The 21,637-nt window shown below is 30.9% G+C and overlaps 5 protein-coding genes across 5 annotated transcripts in view; 2 read left to right on the top strand and 3 right to left on the bottom strand.

Annotated features, from left to right (window-relative positions):
• Positions 1–2,025, top strand: part of LOC131958213 (uncharacterized) — a 50,093-nt gene extending 48,068 nt beyond the window's left edge. Inside the window, exon 9 of the mRNA XM_059323105.1 lies at positions 1,964–2,025. Coding sequence (XP_059179088.1) covers positions 1,964–2,025 — 62 coding nt within the window. The remainder of the gene's footprint in view (positions 1–1,963) is intronic.
• Positions 2,026–2,459: 434 nt separating this feature from the next.
• LOC131958207 (mitogen-activated protein kinase kinase kinase 2) lies at positions 2,460–5,360 on the top strand. Its single transcript, XM_059323091.1, has 7 exons — positions 2,460–2,540; positions 2,987–3,095; positions 3,245–3,411; positions 3,742–3,855; positions 3,942–4,077; positions 4,584–4,758; positions 5,126–5,360. Exons 2-7 carry the CDS (start codon positions 3,077–3,079, stop codon positions 5,358–5,360), a joined length of 846 nt encoding a protein of 281 aa, XP_059179074.1. The 5' UTR covers positions 2,460–2,540; positions 2,987–3,076.
• Positions 5,361–5,575: 215 nt separating this feature from the next.
• Positions 5,576–9,533, bottom strand: LOC131958258 (mitogen-activated protein kinase kinase kinase 2-like). Its single transcript, XM_059323182.1, has 5 exons — positions 9,375–9,533; positions 8,823–8,940; positions 6,728–6,854; positions 6,257–6,437; positions 5,576–5,966 (listed from the first exon to the last, which is right to left on the bottom strand). The coding sequence occupies exons 2-5, from the start codon at positions 8,823–8,825 to the stop codon at positions 5,732–5,734; spliced, it is 546 nt and encodes a 181-aa protein (XP_059179165.1). The 5' UTR covers positions 8,826–8,940; positions 9,375–9,533; the 3' UTR covers positions 5,576–5,731.
• LOC131958196 (uncharacterized) lies at positions 8,894–12,109 on the bottom strand. Its single transcript, XM_059323080.1, has 8 exons — positions 11,935–12,109; positions 11,589–11,719; positions 11,217–11,282; positions 10,995–11,093; positions 10,554–10,659; positions 10,137–10,273; positions 9,712–9,961; positions 8,894–8,940 (listed from the first exon to the last, which is right to left on the bottom strand). The coding sequence occupies exons 3-8, from the start codon at positions 11,217–11,219 to the stop codon at positions 8,894–8,896; spliced, it is 642 nt and encodes a 213-aa protein (XP_059179063.1). The 5' UTR covers positions 11,220–11,282; positions 11,589–11,719; positions 11,935–12,109.
• A 402-nt stretch (positions 12,110–12,511) lies between these two features.
• Positions 12,512–15,459, bottom strand: LOC131958188 (ankyrin-3-like). Its single transcript, XM_059323067.1, has 2 exons — positions 13,038–15,459; positions 12,512–12,552 (listed from the first exon to the last, which is right to left on the bottom strand). The coding sequence occupies exons 1-2, from the start codon at positions 15,418–15,420 to the stop codon at positions 12,548–12,550; spliced, it is 2,388 nt and encodes a 795-aa protein (XP_059179050.1). The 5' UTR covers positions 15,421–15,459; the 3' UTR covers positions 12,512–12,547.
• Between the last annotated feature and the right edge of the window lie 6,178 nt (positions 15,460–21,637).

The following is a 21,637-nucleotide window of genomic DNA, read 5'->3' as shown; positions in this document are numbered from 1 at the left end:
AAAATTTTACATAGATAAACGGTTTTATTATTTAAAAAAAAAGGCAAACAAGAAATGAAAAGAAACGGAAACAAAACTTTTCTTACACTATGAACAAAAGAGCATTCTGTGAACAATTCTAAATACAGGGCATGTAATACTGGAGACTTTTAAAACAAAACATTGTTAAGTTTTCAAGCCATCCTATAGCTAATCGAACTTTTACAGATTTTCAAATTTAAAACTTTGATGTCAAATATCTGCTCAATTGAGATGCTGCTAGGTTCAACATAGATCGTGTGAAATGTGTATACCATAGTTTAACATTTCAACATAAATCGTGTCAGATGTGTATACCATAGTTTAACATTTCAAAATGCAAGGACTCTATCAATAAAACAATGCTACATCCAAACAGACTATAGAAAGATAAAAGTCGTTACGAAATGAAATTTATATAATCTATACAGAAAATATATACTTTTAACAGTGTCCGCCCCCCCTCCGAAGAAAGTCTGCCGCCCCCTAGAAAATTTCAAGTGCCCCCCCCCCGAGCAAAAAGTCTGGAAGAAACACTGCACGCAAACACACGCACACACACATATACACACACATATATATATATATATATATATATATATATATATATATATATATATATATATATATATATATATATAGGCCTATATATATATATGAAATATCCTATAAAATGTATTATTAACATCAACACTCTATGTATGTTAAAATAAATGTTAATTCTATGGTTTTACCGTCCATTCTTCCTCATACCTGCTGCCTTAATGTACCTGTTATCTTAGACCTGTTGGCGGCTGTCTAGCCTGGTATTATGTTCCGCACACTTGACGGCACACGAGCTCATTACACTGGTGTGCGTTAAATAAAAGTACCTGGCTTTAGGCAAACACAGTGGGCCCTATAGGGGTGTCGTGTTGTTTATTAGGATCAGCCCCTACACACCTTAACCCTAAGTGGGTGACCATCACACACACACACATCCAATGAAGAAGTGTTACTATATATGTGATGCTAGTATGTGTGTATAGGTCTGCGTATATGAATACGTTTGTGTATGCGAATATATGTATACGTGTAGGCCTACATAGCCTATGGGTACGATGTGTAACTTGACAATGTGAAATCTAAAGACTAAGTAATAGAAACTGAAAACATACCTCGCACATTGTCCCACATATACATAAGAAAATTCCCTAATTAAATCCTACACAAAACAACAACAGACCACACATTGGAGGTTTTCAACCATGGCTTCCGTATTGATTTTATTGAGAGTGGAATCAATACACTGTTGACGGAATTAAAAATAGTCGCAGGCAAGTTGTCATGCATGACTGTGTCATAGCCTACATGACTGGGTCAGTTCAACCTTAGGGGCTTTAACAGAGTTTCTTCAGCCCCCCCGAACGAAATGAAATTTATATAATTTATATAGAAAATATATACTTTTAACAGTGTCCGCCCCCCAAAGAAAGTCTACCGCCCCCCCGAAAATTTCAAGTGCCCCCCCCCCCCCGGAGAAAAAAGTCTGGAAGAAACACTGGGCTTTAATAAATTACCTAAATAACAATCTCTTGTTTACTTTAAAATTGTATTAAAATTCTATTGAAGTATATTACTTTTAGGAGGTTCATTTATTTTACTTTTTTTTAACTTAAAAGTTTCGATATTCTTTTTTTCTTAATTATGACATTACCATACAGGGATTTATATAGATCTTTACGAAAATATAAGCAGTGTTTCTTTTAAATCAGTCATTACTTCATATACGAACTATTTAATTTAACGTCGATTCACATTATTCGGTTTCAGTCCTTTTATAAGAAGTCAAGTTATAGAAAACAGTTGTATTTCCTTCATTTAATCTAATTAAATATGTGTTGCTCTTTATATAATTGGTAATTAATTCAATAATAAGTTTTTAACAAACAACTTTTTATTACAGGAGAAAGGTTGTGGTCTCAGTCAGAAAAACCTGCGCTGGATCTGACGTTCCAATTGCTTTGAAGTGCTAAAATTTATCTGGCAGTGATCTTAGTCGTACTATGTCCAACATTTTCTAAATTTAAAAAAAACAATAAACTTCAATAATTAAAATATTGTCTTGGTTATTTAATCGTATGAGTTCTTCAAATTACATTTAATAGTAAATAGATTTCTTGGTCAGATTTTCATGACAAAACATCTTTTATATGCAATATGTCTTCTATATATACCCCGATATATGTATATATATATATATATATATATATATATATATATATATATATATATATATATATATATATATATATATATATATATATGCCTATATTTAGAAAATTAGCAATATTTTAAATAAAATTCTGGTTAACATCTGTTGTCTTTATCGAATTAAAATTAATCCTGACCTTATTTTAGACAACAAAATTCCCGATATTCATTAAATTTGAAACCGGAATTTCCGGTATTACCACCGTGTTTACGTGTTCTAGTATTATTCCCTAGGTTACGACAAAAAGTAATGTCACAGAACGATGTATGTAGGTCTTATCACTTTTTTCAAATGTTAATTCATTGTTTTCGATAGAGCGCAGTAGTTGTTTACTAGCAGATTAGGACACAGCGTAAAAGAATAAATATAAATTATTTCTTAACATATATTAAAATACTAAAACTTATTATTTACTTAACATCACGCCCCCCCCCCCCCCCCCCAGACATTTTACATTTTACTTAGGGTACATTTGAAACTATGTGTGTATGTGGGGGGGGGGGGTTAAAGTATATATTTTATATTTTAATTTTATTTTCTACTTAGTCTGTAGGTTGGGAGTGTACAGCACTCCCTCCCTCCAACCACCCACCCCCCCCCCCCCCCTAAGAGTAGCATTAAATATGCTGTTGTGTTTTGGTTTTTTTTTAGAATAAAATTTAAAAATTATGCGTTTATTGAAAATGAAATAAATGTTTGTTTACATTGTTTCAGATTAAATTATGGGAAACAGAGATACATAATTAAGAGACAGATTTCAGGTGTTAAGTAATTCTAAATCTCATTTTATAAATCGGTGTGTCCATGGATTTAGACTTTGTCGGTAAGTATTGTAAGTAACTTGATTAGGTTTTTTAAATTTTAAATGTATAAAAAAATTAAATTTAGATTCTTAAAGTAATGCAGCTTACATTTTACAACATACACAGAGGTATGTAGAATTTTAAAGCAGGATTTTTTTTTTACCAACAGAGGCTTGTGTTTCTCCAAATTTTCCGAAGAATTGGAGAAAAGGAAAAGAATTGGGCTCTGGAGCATTTGGTAAAGTGTTCCTTGTCATAGATGATGACGATCCTTCTGATGAAAAGTTTGTTGTGAAGGAAGTAGAGATTGATAAAGTTTATAAAGACAGAAACCAGGTCTGATTTTTAAAATGTAATTTTAATTAACAAAACTAATAACAAGTTATGATTTTTAAAATGTAATATTAATTTTCAAAACCTAATAATCAGTTGTGATTTTTAAAAAGTATTATTAATGCACGAAACTAATAACCGCTAATGATTTAAAAAATGTAATGTTAATTCAAAAAAGAAATAATAAGTAATGATTTTTAAAATGCAATATTCATTTTAAAAACTAATAATTGGAAATGATTTTTAAAAATAATATGAATGTAAAACTAACAACCAATTATAAACTTATAAAATGTAACATGAAATAAATTTTACTTTTATACAATATTATAGGAAATTAACGAATTGAAAGCATTGGTTCAAATAAAACACAAAGGAATAACGCCATTTTACGGATTTCATCCTCTCAAAGACACTTTGCTAATATTTCTGCAGTATCGGCATTTGGTAAGGTCATTAAAGTATAACTGCAAAATGATTTTATTATTTGTAATTTTTCGTATCAATTGTTTACATTTAGAATTTTTTAACAGGGCTCAATAGCAAAACGCATTGAAAGAGACGGCTGTTTGCAAGAGGAAATTGTAAGGAACTACACACGCCAGATCCTGGATGCTTTAAACTATTTACACACTAGGAACCCTCCCATCATTCACAGATATATTAAAGGTGTAAATTAAAAACATCTATTGCGTCTTAAACAAGCGAAAATATATATATATACTGCAACAAGACTTCATTTTCAATTTAATCTGCATTAAATGTTAACGCAATCTAAATAGATTAATAGAAAACGTCTAAAGCGGAAATCCAATTAAAATACAATTAATGTTATCATAAACATAAACTGTTTTAAAACATTACATGCATATATTTATTTCTTTAATTGTTTCTGTATTGTTACCTATTATAATTAGTAACAGTTTAGAATGTTATGTGTTATTGCACAGTTAAAGATCTATTTTTAATTTCAGCATTTTGAATTTTTTAATTTGAGTAGGCCTATATAAGATTTGTATAAAAATCTAGGAAAAAGATTTACAGATTATGGTTTTTAAATAATTTTACCTCTCAAGATTATATTGCTTATTTGTACTATCAGGAGTTTATATTGGTATAATATATTTAATAACATCTTGATATTCAGCTAATTATTTGAACTTATTTTTTTCCAGGAAGAAATATATTGCTAGTAGATGAAACCAACATTGAAATAACTGACTTTGGCATCTCGAAGGTTTTAAGTAGCCAGACCAACGCAAGGTCTCAGGTTGGCACAATAAATTACATGGCCCCAGAGATAGTACTCGGGGAGAAGACAACTCCATACAGCGTCAAAGCTGATATATGGTGAGAAGGTTATTTAAAATTCAAAACTAAGCACTACAGTTTAAAATAATTTTTCCATTTTATTGTTTGTATTTTGGTTCCCTTCTTTACAATTCCAAACATTTTTTAACATACTAAATAATTTTTAAAAGTATTTTTAAAATGATAAGTAACGCACGAAAGAAAATTCACACATTTTTTTTTTATGTGTGCATTATATTTTTCTTCTGTCCAATTAATTAAACTCGTCATAATTACAAATTAAAAAAATATTTAAGAACAGGGTTAGAGAGACTTTTGATACAGTTATATATCGATTAAAGATATACTTTTTCAGGTTTATAAAATAATTAAAAATGTATAGTGCATCGCTTTTTGTCAAATGCAGGAGTGTCGGTTGCACAGTTGTTGAAATGATAACCAAGTACCCTCCATTTCATGGCATGCGAGATGATGAAATATTTTCAGCGTTAAAAAATGCCGAACCATTGAACTACACTTTACCAAACGATGCCTCTGGTGACCTGAAAAGTTTTCTTTCAAAAACATTTCAAACTGATATACAACACAGACCAACAGCTCAACAGCTTCTGAGCGAGGATCAGTTTCTAAAGCTTAATTAAATTTATTGCTTCTAATATTACGTATGTAATATGTATGTATGTATGTATGTATGTATGTAGGGAGTATAAATCTGTGTTTTTTTCCAGTGAATAACATTTTTTAAAATATCCTAGTATACTGTTTGATAAACCTGAATTCGGGTCATCACAATATCATTTACCGTTAATTGTCCCTTTTATGGGAAGTAATAAAAACTTGAAGTTATAAGGTTATTGTTATTTTCAAAATGTGTTTCAACTGATATATGTAAAAGAAACAGTTTCTTACATTAAATACAATTGTACATACCTAAAATTAATTTCAGAAAAATAAAAACAGTGTTTAGATAATGCATTTAAATAAAGAGCAAATCTGTTTTCTTTGACTCTGATTATTTATCAACAATGAAAATATGCTCCAGCAGTTTTTCAGCAGATGGTCTTTCACACGGATTTCTTTTAAAAATCCTCTTCAGAAAATCTTTCAGAGCATCTGAAGCTGATTGCGGTAACTCGTACTCTGGCATTTCATTAGCAGCTATTCTACCTTTTACTTGAAAGCAGCTATAGTCCTTTGCATAAGGTGGCATTCCAGTAATCATTTCAACAACAGTGCATCCAATGCTCCTGGGAAAAATAATATACATGATTTGAAATATTTAAACTTATTTTCAAGTAATAAATAAAAACAACCGAAATACGAAATTAATCGTATTATCATTTTGAAATAAAAATATCAATATTCGGCTGTACACATTTTAAGATATTATATATATATATATATATATATATATATATATATATATATATATATATAAAGAGAGGAAGAGATTATATATAAAAGTGGATCTTATTATGTCATCAGTGTGTATGCACACAAAGTGAGATTACAAACATTTTTCATCTTCGCAACATACCAAATATCTGCCTTTGTTGGATAAATAACAACGGTTTCTGTCTTTAAAACCTCTGGTGCCATATAAAATACTGTTCCCACACTGGTCGACAAATCAATGTTCCTTTGATCTTTTAAGATTTTTGATAATCCAAAGTCAGAGATTTTAACTTTTGTCTCACTTTGCATTAAAATGTTGCTACCTGCAATTAAGATTTTCTTTTTTTTTTAATTAAATTGTTTCTATTTATATCATATAAACTTCATTGGTTTTCCAAAAACGAGACATTAATCAATAAAAACACATAAGCAAATATTATTTTCAATACTAAATTTAAAATTGGTATGTAAAAATTGCAAATGCTAAAAAAATTTCATATAGCAATAGAAACACCTCTAAAGAATCATTGTATTTACGGAAATTTTAATTTAATGATAGTAAAACTATTAGCAGCTAGTATAATCATAATTGATCATCGAAATAGCTACATACTTTTAATATCTCTGTGCAATATTCCATTTTCATGCAAATATCTTACACCTTGTAAAATTTGTGAAGTAAAATGTTTTGCCTCCTCTTCTAAACAAACGTGTGATGCAATGTGGTCTTTTAGTGTTCCCTGTTAAAACAAAGTATAATGTATATTATGGAATTCATCTGCATTTTACATCAGATTTACGGCACAATTATATACATTTAAATATCTTTTAAATATTTACGAAAAAAAAGTTAATATTTCAAAGATTGCCGAATTCCAAATCTAGTATCATGTCAGATGTGGGGCTTTTTTTGTAAATTATTCTATTGAAACTAATTAGAATTATACCAAAATATAGATTTTTAAAATATATGGTTAATTTTAACAAGTTAAAAATTAAAAATATTTTAATTATTAAAGTTTCATGACTGACTTTTATATATATATATATATATATATATATATATATATATATATATATATATATATATATATATATATATATATAAAGCAAAGTATATATATATATATATATATATATATATATATATAAAGCAAAGTGGTCGGGTGCCCGATAGGGCACTTCCCGGCGCCGCAGGCGCGTCAAATTTGGCACGATGGTGCCTTGAGGCGATAGAACACGGGGGCCGGTGAAGGTTTGCCGAAAAGTCTACGGACAGGGGGTCAAAACTGACCTCGACTGACAGGCGCCTTATATGGGCTATATTGCGAAAAAAAATTTCCTCCGACGACCCCCCCTTGATATTTTGTGAGGTGGTAGGAGAACGCCTGGGGGTGTCACAAAAAACTCGGCATATCTGGGAAAACTTCGTAAAGGGGTCAAAACTGACCAGTTGTATTTCCCTTTATAATCTTTGTATTTTATGGCAAAAACAGAGAGTCATTTCAACGCGGATTTTAGGGTACTTAAACTCAGTAGATCTGGCTAATGTTTTGCATACTCTTAGGTTAATGGCTTGACCTTTAGGGAAAACTATCGGTTTGACTCAAATCCCTCGACGAGGGCTAAAAAGTGTCCGCGAGTGAAATTCTCTTGATATGAGCTCTATTACGAAAAAAAATTTCCTCCGACGACCCCCCCTTGAAATTTTGTGAGGTGGTAGGAGAACGCCTTGGGGTGTCACAAAAAACTCGGCATATCTGGGAAAACTCCGTAAAGGGGTCAAAACTGACCAGTTGTATTTCCCTATATAATCTTTGTATTTTATGGCAAAAACAGAGGGTCATTTCAACGCAGAGTTTAGGGTACTTAAACTCAGTATATCTGGCTAACTTTTTGCATACTCTTAGGTAAAAGGACTGCGATTTAAATTCTCACTATACGAGATTATGTAATTTGGTCTATGAACAGGGGCGGTAACTTTTTAATGTAACAATTTTTTTATATTTTGTATACTCTTTTTAAGAAAAAAAACAAAAATCATAATGTATAGCATTGTTTTAAATGGATATTTTATTATAAATTAAGTTTTGTATTGTATTGAAATTGTACAATTAATTGCAAAAGTAATTTAATATTATATTTGATTAATAATTTTTATGAAAGCCCGTTCTAATAACCTTGCGAGTAATAAGTTTGTGAATATTCCATCAATTTATGGGCACAATAAAAGTACCCCACTGTATAAATTTAGGCCCTAAGCATTTAACATAACAGCCAATCACCTATTAATTAATCATTCAATTTCTCAACTTTTTTGAAAACCTAAGCGAAGCTAGGCAGTATGCCTAGTATATATATATATATATATATATATATATATATATATATATATATATATATATATATATATATATATATATATATATATATATATATATATATATATATATATATATATATATATATATATATATATATATATATATATATATACATGTTTGTGTATATATGGCCTATAAATGTATAAATGTGTGTGTGTTTCAGTGGTAAACTTAAATTCGGATAATTACGATGTCCTTTCAATTGTATTGACCAACGTTTAAATAGATTTCATTGACAAGTTGCTTGAAAAAATAGCACTTTTTAAAAACATAACAAATATATTTTTTTTCTGATAAGTAACAGACTCATAACACATTAAATACCATTTGTAGATACTCTAGGAATATTATGAATGCATCATTCTGTATTTCAAAACCATGGAACTACAATATTTTCATGATGCACTTTTAATAAAATGCTGGCTTCCTGGTGACAAATTATCTGAAAATAATTAAATGGAAAATTGAACAATTAATCTTTATATTTAAAATAGCTTACTTTATACAAAATGCAATTATTTGTTTGTAATTATTTCGTTGTTTTTTCCAATTTTGAGCCTTTTTAACAATATTTTAACATGTCTAATAGGTTTATTCTATATCATTTACAAGTTTTAAAATGTGCTTTGACGAAATGGTTGGTCAACATTTTATTTTCTTAAATAAAATGTCCTGTAGCTTTATTTCAAGTTAAATTGAGAACAGCACAATATGAAATATTAGGGAAATTCATTCTTGTACATTAAAATTGCAACAAAATAAAAATGAAATGTCTTTTTATTTGTAATATAAAATTGCTGGTAAAATAAAGAGCTAACATATTCGCCTATAGGAATTTTTACTTTAAAACCCAACAACCACACTTTTAGTACTAACTTTATTTGGATCCCTTCGATTCCTTGAGACATTTATTTTTTTCGCCACAAAACAGCTTGGCTCACTTTTGCTATTATCTACAACTAAATGTACCGATCCAAAAGATCCTCTGCCCAGGCTTTCACATTTTATTTCGAATTCTTTTGGAAAATCACTAGAAAAAAGCTGCCCTATAAGTAGAATGTCAAATGTTTAATATGTGCACAAATAAATGTAATAAATTGTAAAAATTAATGAAAATGTTATATGTTGCAATTGAAATTTAATTTTTATTATGGAAATGCGTACTTAAAACTAGAAACGCTTAAAAAGACATAAGTATTTGGTTTTTACTTGCCAGCAAACTCAGGAAAAATACCAGACGTATTGCCAGATTCCCACAATACAGAATTCACTTTACTCTTAATAGAGTCGGTGGCTTTATCTTGCAAACTTGATAATGTTTTAACAAGCATTTTATCTTCAACTATTTTATAACTTTCTGTATTATGAGTAGAAATAGCTTGTAAGCATTCTATTGTAGATTCCAGTTCTTCTGGCTCACTTTTTTGTAATATTGTGATAAAAGTTTCAAAACAAGTTTTTATCTGAAAATAAATATTATCAAAATATCAAAATTATTTTTAATATAAATAGTGCTTAAGAAAAATTAATTTAATGAATATCACCTAAAAACTTCTTTTAAGTATAAAAATAATTAGTAAGTATTGCAGTTTAATCTGTTATCCTTATATGTTTGAATGTTAATAAATTATCTGTGACCTTAAGTTTAGTTTTCTCAGATATGGCAAGTTTCGCTAAGCCTTTAATCAGCTTTATCAAGCGGAATCCTTTGTGTTTTCTTTTATCTTTTGCACTTGCATATTTAATGTAGAAGATGAGTTTCTCTGTTTCAACTTCTGATAACAAAAACATAACATATAATTGAAATTTTAAAAAAAAAACTACTTCTATTACATATTTATAATAGTTTATATCTGGATTAATTACTTTTCAAAATAAGAAAAATATGTTTTTTTATTTTTAACTATATACAAACGCTATATTTAAGAAATAGCTTATAATATAGCTAAATAGGTCCATACAGTAGCTTTTAACTAGAATAAATTAAAATGGAGAGTTTATGAAGTTTAGAATACGTTTCTATTAAATACAATTTTTTTTCAACCATTATCTTACCATCCAAATGCATTTCTTCAGAAACGTTGTCAGATACCATGGAAAACAGTATTTTTATAGTCAATACTAAATCAATGCTGTTAAATTGCATATAGTATTTTAAAATCTGAAAAAGAATAATAATAATTTAATTGTGTTGATGTATGCCTCAGGATTATAAAAAGAATAACCTACAATGATGGTAAACTATACTTTCCATATTTTCATAGTGTGCATAGGTAGTCTAAATGTATTTAACAAAATAAAAATAAAATTATAAAACAGTAATGAATTCAACAAGAACAAATTTAAAAATGTTTGTAAATACTAAGCTGCTCTAAGTAGCCCTAATTATAACTTTAAAATTTCATAAACTCAGACTAATCAACTTTATAAATTATAAAATTCTACGGAAGAAGTTATTGAATAGAATGAATAATACATATCAAAATTATTAAATACCTCAAGTTTTGGAAATTGTTTACAGTAATTTTCCTTTCCCGACAGCTGCGATATGTTCAGTAAAACTGTGAATAACATGAACACTATCTTCAATGGCTTCTGCACGATAAAAATAAAATAAAAACATGTGTTTTTTTTTAAATAATTTATTAATTAAAATATAGTCTAAATATTTATAGATAATTATAATGGTTAGACGTTGTGATCAAACACGTTACTTACCATTTTACCAATATTTTCTGTTAGAAGTTCAGTTGCGAGTATTATAAATCCTTTATCTGCAAGACACTAAGCATAAACAAAATCTTAATGCAAAAGCAGTTGGATTCTCGTTTCTAGAGCCCACATCGCTAATAGCTCGGTTCACACATAAAAGTTGTATTGAAATAGAAACACGTTATTTTAGAAGATTTACAGTAAGCTAGTTGATAATTAGATATAAGAATGAGTGATCATATTTAGTTTCAATAATGCATTTTATCGTATATAAGCAGGTAATAAGGGGATCGAATAATAACATTTATGAGTGGTTGTGTATTATTCAAATGGAAACTCCAAAAACGGTTCTAAAATTTTATTCGTCCTACACCTCACCTGTGTGAAAATGTTACTATGATCACTTAATGTGACAATGACTTCCAAACTATTCGTTAAAACAGGTAAACTAGAGGTCTGCACTTCAGTCGATAGAAAACCTTGTTCTTTCAGAACCTTTATAGTTGAATCTAAAAATAAAATTCCATGAAATATATATATATATATATATATATATATATATATATATATATATATATATATATATATATATGTATGTATATATATATATATATATAATTTTGCACAAAGTATATAACACAATACATTAAATATATAATATGTAAAGTATGTAAAGGTATATATTATATTCGAATGTAATACTGATTTCTAGATAGACAATTACCTATGTATCCGTGTTTGGCAAGAAAATTACCCGTCTCTTGATTCTTAGTGTATCGTTTTTTTACTGTCAAGTTAATACACTTTTGAAGTAAATAAAATTGTAGTTGGTCAAATGAAATTTCTGATAGAATTTGAATTGCCTCTTTAATTTGATCTTTGATGTCATTAAAACTCAGATCCTGAAAATATCACATCAGTTATTAGGTCATTTTAATTGAAAGATTTTATATTTAGCCACGTATGCCCGATTATAGCTCATTGGGGTTAAACGTATTTTAAATTCCTGGCCTAATGTCATAGAGCATAAATTTTAATTACTAGATTTGCAAAGAGAGCTTAGTCTTTTAATATATTCAACATACAAATTTTAATTAACTTAGATTTCTTTTTTTTTTATTGTTACAATATCATTATAGTTCATTTAAATATAAGTCCATTATGTAGCAAAATATTTAACTACTAAGTATGAATAGTGCATATTTTTTGCTTTAATCTCGTTTTTATAGACAACGTTATTTTAAAAATATTAAATTAGAACATGTTAGCAGTATAATGATATTCAAATATATTGACCTGTTGTTTTACTTTAGAAAAAATATCTTGAAAAAGGGCAGCTAATCTGAAAAGAATTATAAAACACTAATCAAATGGTATTCTTTGAAGCAGACCTACAAACTATTTTCCTTAAAAATCTTAAATAATCTACATCTTAAATTTAAAACATAAAATTAAAACTTAAAATTGTATTAAGATTATTGAAATTGTAAGTAGGCTAACTAAATTAAACATGTTTAATTTATTTATAATTCGTAGGATTTAAACATTTCAATTATTTTGAGTTCTCAATTGTTTTCCAATTTAATATTTCAGTATTTGAAAATGATTTATTTAACAATTATACCTGTCATTTTTAACGATTTCTGCCTCAACTGGAAGGTGGGTTAAGTTACTTCCTGATTATAAAAACAAGTTATATTTTTATTGAGCACAAAAATATTTTTTTAAATATACCTAAAACCTTATATTTAACAAATTGTTGATTTTTGCAATTTAACCATATATTTAAATGTGTTAAAACTATTCTAGAAATAAAATTTGCACAACCTGCCAAGTTTTCAGTCAACGAAAATAAAACGTCCCATAATAGTTTGTTCTTTTCTTCAAGGTTGGCACCATTTTTAATCAGCAGTCTGTAGACATCGAAATGAAGATGTTCGGCAGCATAATAGATCGCCGTACAATTGTTTACATTTTTAAAATTGACGTCCAGTCCATGTTTTAACAACAGGTCCACTATACCCACATGCCCTTTAGCTGAAGCCTTCATTAGAACAGTCATACTATTTGTTGACACGCAGCTTAAGTCAATATTGCTTCCCAAAAGTATATCTACAATCTCTCGATTTCCTTTTTTAACCGCAACCATAAAAGCATTTTCCCCATATTCATCAGTCATATTTAAGTTGATCCCTTGCTCCAGTAGTACTTCAACTGTGCTGATGTGATTTTCTTGTGCAGCTAACATGAGAGCGTTGCTTCCATCCTTACCTTGGGAGTTTACCTCAGCACCGGCTTCTAACAACAACTCAACAATTCTTGTGTGACCCCCTTCTGACGCCATCAGCAACGCGTTCCACCCATCATTGTCAACTAAATTTACATCCGCTCCGTAGCGTAGTAAAATTTGTGTTGCATCCGTGTATCCATTTTGCGCGGCTAAAATTAGCGCATTGCAATTGTTTTGGGCCCCTTGGTTGATATCAATACCGTAGTCCAGTAAAATCTCTATCGTGCTGTTGTTTCCTTTAACCATGGCTAAAACTAACGCATTCCAACCCTGAAAGTTAACATGATTCATATCAATTTTATTTGTTCGAAGTAGAAGCTTCACTACATCATCATGTCCAAAAAACGAGGCCAGCATTAAAGCGTTCATCCCATCTCTATCCGTATCAGTAACATCAATATTTGTGTTCAACAGCAGCTCTACTACTTTTGTTTTACCATGCAACGCTGCTATCATTAACGCATTTCTCCCTTTTTCTGTTATCCTCAAAAGGTCGACGTGTGTGTCTTTCATCAACACTTCAACTACTGAGTCGCAACCTGCTTTTGATGCAAGCATTAACGCATTAAAATCTTCCATGTTCAAAATATTTGCATCTGCTCGCTGGTTGAGCAAACTCCGAACAACATCTGAATGTCCTTCCTGGGCAGCCAGCATCAAACTACTCCAACCATCTTTCTCAACGTAGTTAACTCGAATCGATTCTTCGTGTAGTAACAGCTCCACGGTTTCGTATCGACCGAAATATGATGCCAACATTAACGCGTTATATCCTTCGTTGTCAACAGCATTGACGTTAAATTTATGTAGTTCAAGCAACAGTCTCACAACAGCTGAATGTCCGTACGCTGAAGCAATCATAAGGGCATTTTGGCCTCTCTTTGATGTGATGTTTAACTCACAATTCCATTTCAACAACTCGGATATAATCTCGACGTATCCATGTTTTGCTGCTATCATGAGGGCATTGAACCCATCGTTATTTACTAAATTTACGTCTGTTCCTTTGTCTAAAAGTAACTTGACTGTACTAGCGTTTCCCTGTTCTGTGGCTAGAATTAGCGCGTTATCTCCCTTAGTATTCACACAATCAGCCTCTACTGTATAGAGAATATCACAGAGAACTGCGTCATGTCCATTTCTAGCTGCCAACATCAAAGCATTTAAACCAAAACTGTCGACACATTTTAGATCAATGTGTGTTTCCTCAAGCAATACTTTCACGGCACCAGTGTGTCCCCTCTGCGCAGCAAACATCAAAGCATTTCTACTGAATGCTCCACGAGAAAGCGCGTCACACCCTCTCTCCAGAAGCATTCTGATGATTTTAACATGCCCCACTACTGAAGCTAGCAGGAACGCATTCCATCCTTCCTTATCAACGACGTCAATGTTTATATCTCGCTGTAGCAACACGTCTACAGTCTTCACATGACCACTAACCGTTGCTAACATTAAAGCACTCCATCCATTATTATTAACTCTATTCACATCAGCGCCGTTGTTCAACAATTCCTCTACAACATCCGTAAAACCATTTTGAGCTGCCAGCATCATAGCAGTAAAGCCCTCATTGTTTTGTCCATCCACTTCCTCGTACCCAAAAAGGATCATTTCAACAATACTTTTATATCCCATAAAAGAAGCGATCATCAACGCATTCCAGTTTTCATCATTTTTCATATCCAAATCCGCTTTGTTTTTTATAAGCATACCTAAAATTTCTGTACCTCCTTTTAAGCACGCAATCATTGCAGCACTCCAACCTTCTTTGTTTACCATATTGATCTGTACACCTTTGAGAATCAATAACTCTGTTGTATCTTTGTCCTGCAGAAACACAGCTATCATCAACGCACTCCATCCTTCCCTTGTAACACAGTCTATGTTTACATTTTCTCGCTGGAGGTAACGTTCCATCGTATCAAAGCCGTCCACCACAGCCTTGAGAAATAAATCATCAGAAGATTCTAGAACTGCTGGCTCACAACTTCCGGCAGTGGTGGGAGAGTCTGGGGTTGAAACAGATGTCTCCCCAATGACATTTACTCGGTCGAAATGTTTCGCTTGTAAAAATGTTAAGTAGTCGCAGTTCTCATCTGCTGTTGTATTTGTTGATGCATCGTTCATCATGGCAGTCTCCATTCTAAGGAGATAGTATAACTGTTTAATGTGTAATATGCATAAAAACGTATGTAAATAGGTATATTATATATATATATATATATATATATATATATATATATATATATATATATATATATATATATATGTTGATGTTACTGGTAGTAGTAAATTCATAACTATAAGAAAATTTTGTTATGTGATCATGATTATGTGAACATGGTTTATTTTTGTTGCATGTTGCATTTAAATAGAATATTAAGCTCACATCAACAGATTGAGATGTTGTATCCTGGACCCTCAATTTCATGAGAGTAACCGAAGTATAATTTTGTCTATCATTAGGTGCTGTGTTTTGTAGTTTCTATTATTAACTCATACATTATGTTATCATAATTAGATCTTTATATCTCCGTTAGTATTGGGCATTTAAATTGGCATGGCTATCTTTAAATATTCACAAGAAGGGACTACCGCATTTTATGGACTAGGATAGCGATTATAGTTAGGTGTAGGCCAATATATTTTTATAGTTATGTACAAAATATGTAATAAAGGTAGCATTGTGGGCCTATTTGAAAAGGCCACACGGTCATTTAGAAATGCATTGTAAATGTTCTAGTGACTTGTATTGGCGAGTGTTTAGCCTGTTATGTTTTTCTTTACTAATTATAGGGTTAGACCGTCCATTCTTCCTCATACCTGCTACCTTAATGTACCTGTTATCTTAGACCTGTTGGCGGCTGTCTAGCCTGGTATTTTTTTTTATTTATCAGTTACATGGTTCGACTGTTCATTCTTCCTCATACCTGCTGCCTTAATGTACCTGTTATCTTAGATCAGTTGGCACCTGTCTAGCCTGTTATATATTTTTTTATTAATTCTATGGTTTTACCGTCCATTCTTCCTCATACCTGCTGCCTTAATGTACCTGTTATCTTAGACCTGTTGGCGGCTGTCTAGCCTGGTATTATGTTCCACACACTTGACGGCACACGAGCTCATTACGCTGGTGTGTGTTAAATAAAAGTACCTGGCTTTAGGCAAACACAGTGGGTCCTAAAGGGGTGTCGTGTTGTTTATTAGGATCAGCCCCTACACACCTTAACCCTAAGTGGGTGACCATCACACACACACACAAACACACACACAAACACACACACAAACACACACACACACAAACACACACACACACAAACACACAAACACACACACACAAACACACAAACACAAACACACACAAACACACACACACACAAACACACACAAACACAAACACACACACACACATCCACCGAGGAAGTGTTACTTAAGCCTGTGTTGTATATGTAATGCTAGTATGTGTGTATAGGTCTGCGTATATGAGTACGTATGCGTATGCGAATATGTGTAAACGTGTAGGCCTACATAGCCTATGGGTACGATGTGTAACTTGACAATGTGAAAACAAATAATAGAAACTGAAAACATTTTACCTCTCACGTAGTCCAACATATACATATGAAAATTCCCTAATTAAATCCTACACTAAACAACAACAGGTCACACACTGACGTTTTTAAACCATGGCTTCCTTATTGATTTTATTGAGAGTGGAATCGATACACTGTTGACGGAATTAAAAATAGTTGCAGGCAAGTTGTCATGCATGACTGTGTCATAGCCTACATGACTGTGTCATAGCCTACATGACTGTGTCATAGCCTACATGACTGGGTCAGTTCAACCTTAGGGGATTTAATTGGTGACCTAGATAACATGCTCTAGTAAGGTTAAAATGTATTAAAATAACAATAGATCTATGTTACTTTCATTTTTACTTTTTTTTTTTTAAATTAAATGTACCGCAATTCTTTTTTTTTTCTTAATTGTGACCTAACCTAAAGGGATTTATATCGATCATTAAAAAAATTAAGTTAAATTCTTATTATTCCCTGCTTTTTAACTACGGAAACCCTGCGCTACATCCACCCATTAAAAATTTTACTCTATAAATCATTTAACATGAGTTTTATGATGCAGGCTACACATATAAAATACTTGTTACTGGTGAGTTTAAATTGATAATTATTACAAAGCCTAATATGTATCATCAAGAGGAAGGGGGGGGGGGGCGGTGTCCAGAATGGATGGTGGGCAGAGTTTCTTCCAGGCATCTCTTCGGGGGGGGGGGGGGGGAGTCACCCCGAAAAAATTTTACCGCCCCCCCCCCCCCCGAACGAAATGAAATTTATATACTTTATATAGAAAATATATACTTTTAACAGTGCCCCCCCCCCCGAAGTAAGTCTACCGCCCCCCAAAAATTTCAAGTGCCCCCCCCCCCGGAGAAAAAAGTCTGGAAGAAACACTGATGGTGGGGAAAGAGGGAAGTCAACGTATCCGATAGACGTTATAAGTTTCATGGGATGGCCCATTTTTTATTGAGACTCACACCCATATTAGTTGAGTTCTCTCAACTCCTAGAAAAGAAAATCCATGCGGTCTTTAGTTCTTCGAGAAGACTTCGCCTCCAGGTATGACGGGTGTACCCTCCTTCACCTACCCCGGGGTCACATACAATCATAGTACCATTCATTTTATAAGTTTTTTTTTTATTCCAAGAGCTACATCCATCCCGCCGTTAAGATGTCAATGCCACCCATAGAAGCAGCATTTCAATCAAAACTTTGAACATGATACACCTACAATATCGCAGTATGAACTGACACCTCAAACACATTTATTTCCAACGAAAAGCAGTCAATAATACGTCGACAGTTATTAATTAAATCTTAGTCAAGATCACGTTCATTTATTAAACCATACAGTCAAGACCTGATGGGCACCTTACTCATGTTAGGGAAAGTAAAGGCGGCTGGGCATAGTGCTGACCACACTATCTCTTCATATGCCGAGGCAGTAGCGTAGCGAGGGGGTGGGGGCGGGGGGACATGTGTCCCCGGGCGCCGACCTTAGGGGCGCCAAAATGGGTTGGAAAAATAAATTTGAAAGGTCGAGGGGTGCAAATCGAAAGTTTGAGGGGGGTGCAAATCGAAAAGTTTGTCCCCGGGCGCCGGGAAGGGTCGCTACGCCTCTGTGCCGAGGTCACAGAAACCAGTGAACTCTACTTCACTTGCCCTATAGACCGTCAGGTTTAAAAGGGAAACTTTACTTTTTTTTTACAATCAAGATCATGTCCAGTTATTAAACCATACAGTCTATAACATAACTAATACATATAGTACAACGACTTGCATTAAATAAACATAATATAGGGCCAACACTGAATATTTAAAATAATTTTTATTTACTAAAAATAACATTTTTAGGCAAACTCCGAGAAAAAACATAATTGGTATGTTTAACAATAACAAAAAAACAAAACTGAGCAATGCACACAAAACAGAATACTATTTATGCCACATGAAATGTGATGACCCTTCTTTCAAAGGTAATGAACACATAGGACATAGCAGGTATGGAACAACATAGTATAATTTTTAGTGCCTTACCCTCTATGATCCTAAAAATGGATGATAAATTTTTTTTAAAGTATCAGTATGTACAGTAATTAATAATTTTGTAACATCAAATATTTGTTTATTGTTATTTATATCATACTTAAAAATACCAATACTTAAAAACAGGCAAAAACAAATTTGAGTACATTAAAAGATTGATTTTAAAAAAAAAATTTCAATCTCAAGTTTTCAAGAGATTAATTTTAAAAAAGTTTTCAATCTTAAGTTTTCAAGAGATTGATTTTAAAAAGTTTTCAATCTCAAGTTTTCAAGAGATTGATTTTAAAAACAGGCAAAAACAAATTTGAGTACATTAAAAGATTGATTTTAAAAAAAATTTCAATCTCAAGTTTTCAAGAGATTAATTTTAAAAAAGTTTTCAATCTTAAGTTTTCAAGTGATTGATTTTAAAAAGTTTTCAATCTCAAGTTTTCAAGAGATTGATTTTAAAAAGTTTTCAATCTCAAGTTTTCAAGACATTGATTTTAAAATGTTTTCAATCTCAAGTTTTCAAGAGATTGATTTTAAAAAGTTTTCAATCTCAAGTTTTCAAGACATTAATTTTAAAAAGTTTTTAAACTTAAGTTTTCAAGAGATAGATTTTAAAATGTTTTCAATCTCAAGTTTTCAAGACATTGATTTTAAAAAGTTTTTAAACTTAAGTTTTCAAGAGATAGATTTTAAAAAGTTTTCAATCTCAAGTTTTCAAGAGATTGATTTTAAAAAGTTTTCAATCTCAAGTTTTCAAGAGATTGATTTTAAAAAGTTTTCAATCTCAAGTTTTCAAGACATTGATTTTAAAAAGTTTTTAAACTTAAGTTTTCAAGAGATAGATTTTAAAATGTTTTCAATCTCAAGTTTTCAAGACATTGATTTTAAAAAGTTTTTAAACTTAAGTTTTCAAGAGATAGATTTTAAAAAGTTTTCAATCTCAAGTTTTCAAGAGATTGATTTTAAAAGTTCTTAAACTCAAGTTTTCAAGAGATAGATTTTAAAATGTTTTCAATCTCAAGTTTTCAAGAGATTGATTTTAAAAAGTTCTCAAACTCAAGTTTTCAAGACATTGATTTTAAAAGTTTTCAATCTCAAGTTTTCAACAGATTGATTTTAAAATGTTTTCAATCTCAAGTTTTCAACAGATTGATTTTAAAATGTTTTCAAACTCAAGTTTTCAAGAGATTGATTTTAAAAGTTCTCAAACTCAAGTTTTCAAGAGATTGATTTTAAAAGTTCTCAAACTCAAGTTTTCAAGAGATTGATTTTAAAATGTTTTCAATCTCAAGTTTTCAAGAGATTGATTTTAAAATGTTTTCAATCTCAAGTTTTCAAGAGATTGATTTTAAAAGTTCTCAAACTCAAGTTTTCAAGAGATTGATTTTAAAAAGTTTTCAATCTCAAGTTTTCAAGACATTGATTTTAAAAAGTTTTTCAATCTCAAGTTTTCAAGAGATTGATTTTAAAAGTTTTCAAACTCCATAAAACAGGTAGGGCTTGTTAATGATGGCAAGTAAACAGTTAATTAAAATAAACAAGAAACAGAGGTTAAAAAGTGTAAAAAAAAATTTTTTTTAAAGAATTTGTACTAAAGCAAAAGCTCAGATTACAGTGTGGACAAGCATCTAAAATTAAAATCTCTCAGAACATGAGCTGGCAGTGGATGTCTGTAACTGAGTATCAAATTGTGAGGTTGTTTCATTAGTTTCATATTTCTCAATAGCAGCATAAAGAACACACACATAATACTAATAGGTATTTTACATGTGTAATTAACAATTCTTGGGGCAGCACTATTACACATGTAATTAAATTGATTACATTTAAATTTAACAAGATATGTGTAGCAGAACTATTTCATATGTAATTAAATTGATTGGATTTAACAACACTTTTACATTTGTAATTAATTTGTCTAATTATAAAAAACTATTACATGTGTAATTAATTTAATTAGATTTAATAACACTATTACATGTGTAATTAGCTTAATTAAACTAATTGAACATTTACAGTGTTGCTACAATGTTAACACCCAAGTTTTGCCCACACCAAGAAACATTAATAAAGGAAGGCAAATTGTGTTTATCCCAATTGTAATTCATCCAAAATATTCAAAATCACCCCTTTCTCATACAGATCTACTCCCATATATTAAAAGGTTAAAATCTTGAGCAGTAAAAAAAATGTTTACAATTTTGCCTACACCAAACCAAACAACATTTCACAAAAAAAATTTTTTTAATAGTTCAAGAATGTAAACTTTGCTTTGACAATTTGCTGGAGTAAATGTGCAGGCAATATTTAGTGGGTGTAGTCCATCCACAGTTGGACAAACAAATCTCATAAACTTTCTCTTCTTTCTAGAAGTTAAATGTTATTTCAATGAAAGTATATGATGAGGGCTAATCTCAGAATATCAGCCTCCCTAACAATCTCCTCTCTCTTCCAGTTCCTCCTCTCTTAAGGCCCTCCCTAATATAACCAATAAGCTCCATCCTACCCCAATTTCTAAG

This window comes from Physella acuta, unplaced genomic scaffold (assembly GCF_028476545.2).
Source record: "Physella acuta isolate Inbredline_101_S28 unplaced genomic scaffold, ASM2847654v3 ptg000084l, whole genome shotgun sequence".
Taxonomy (NCBI): domain Eukaryota; kingdom Metazoa; phylum Mollusca; class Gastropoda; family Physidae; genus Physella; species Physella acuta.
Note: the sequence above shows the minus strand (reverse complement) of the source record. Positions and strands in the feature narration are given on the sequence as shown.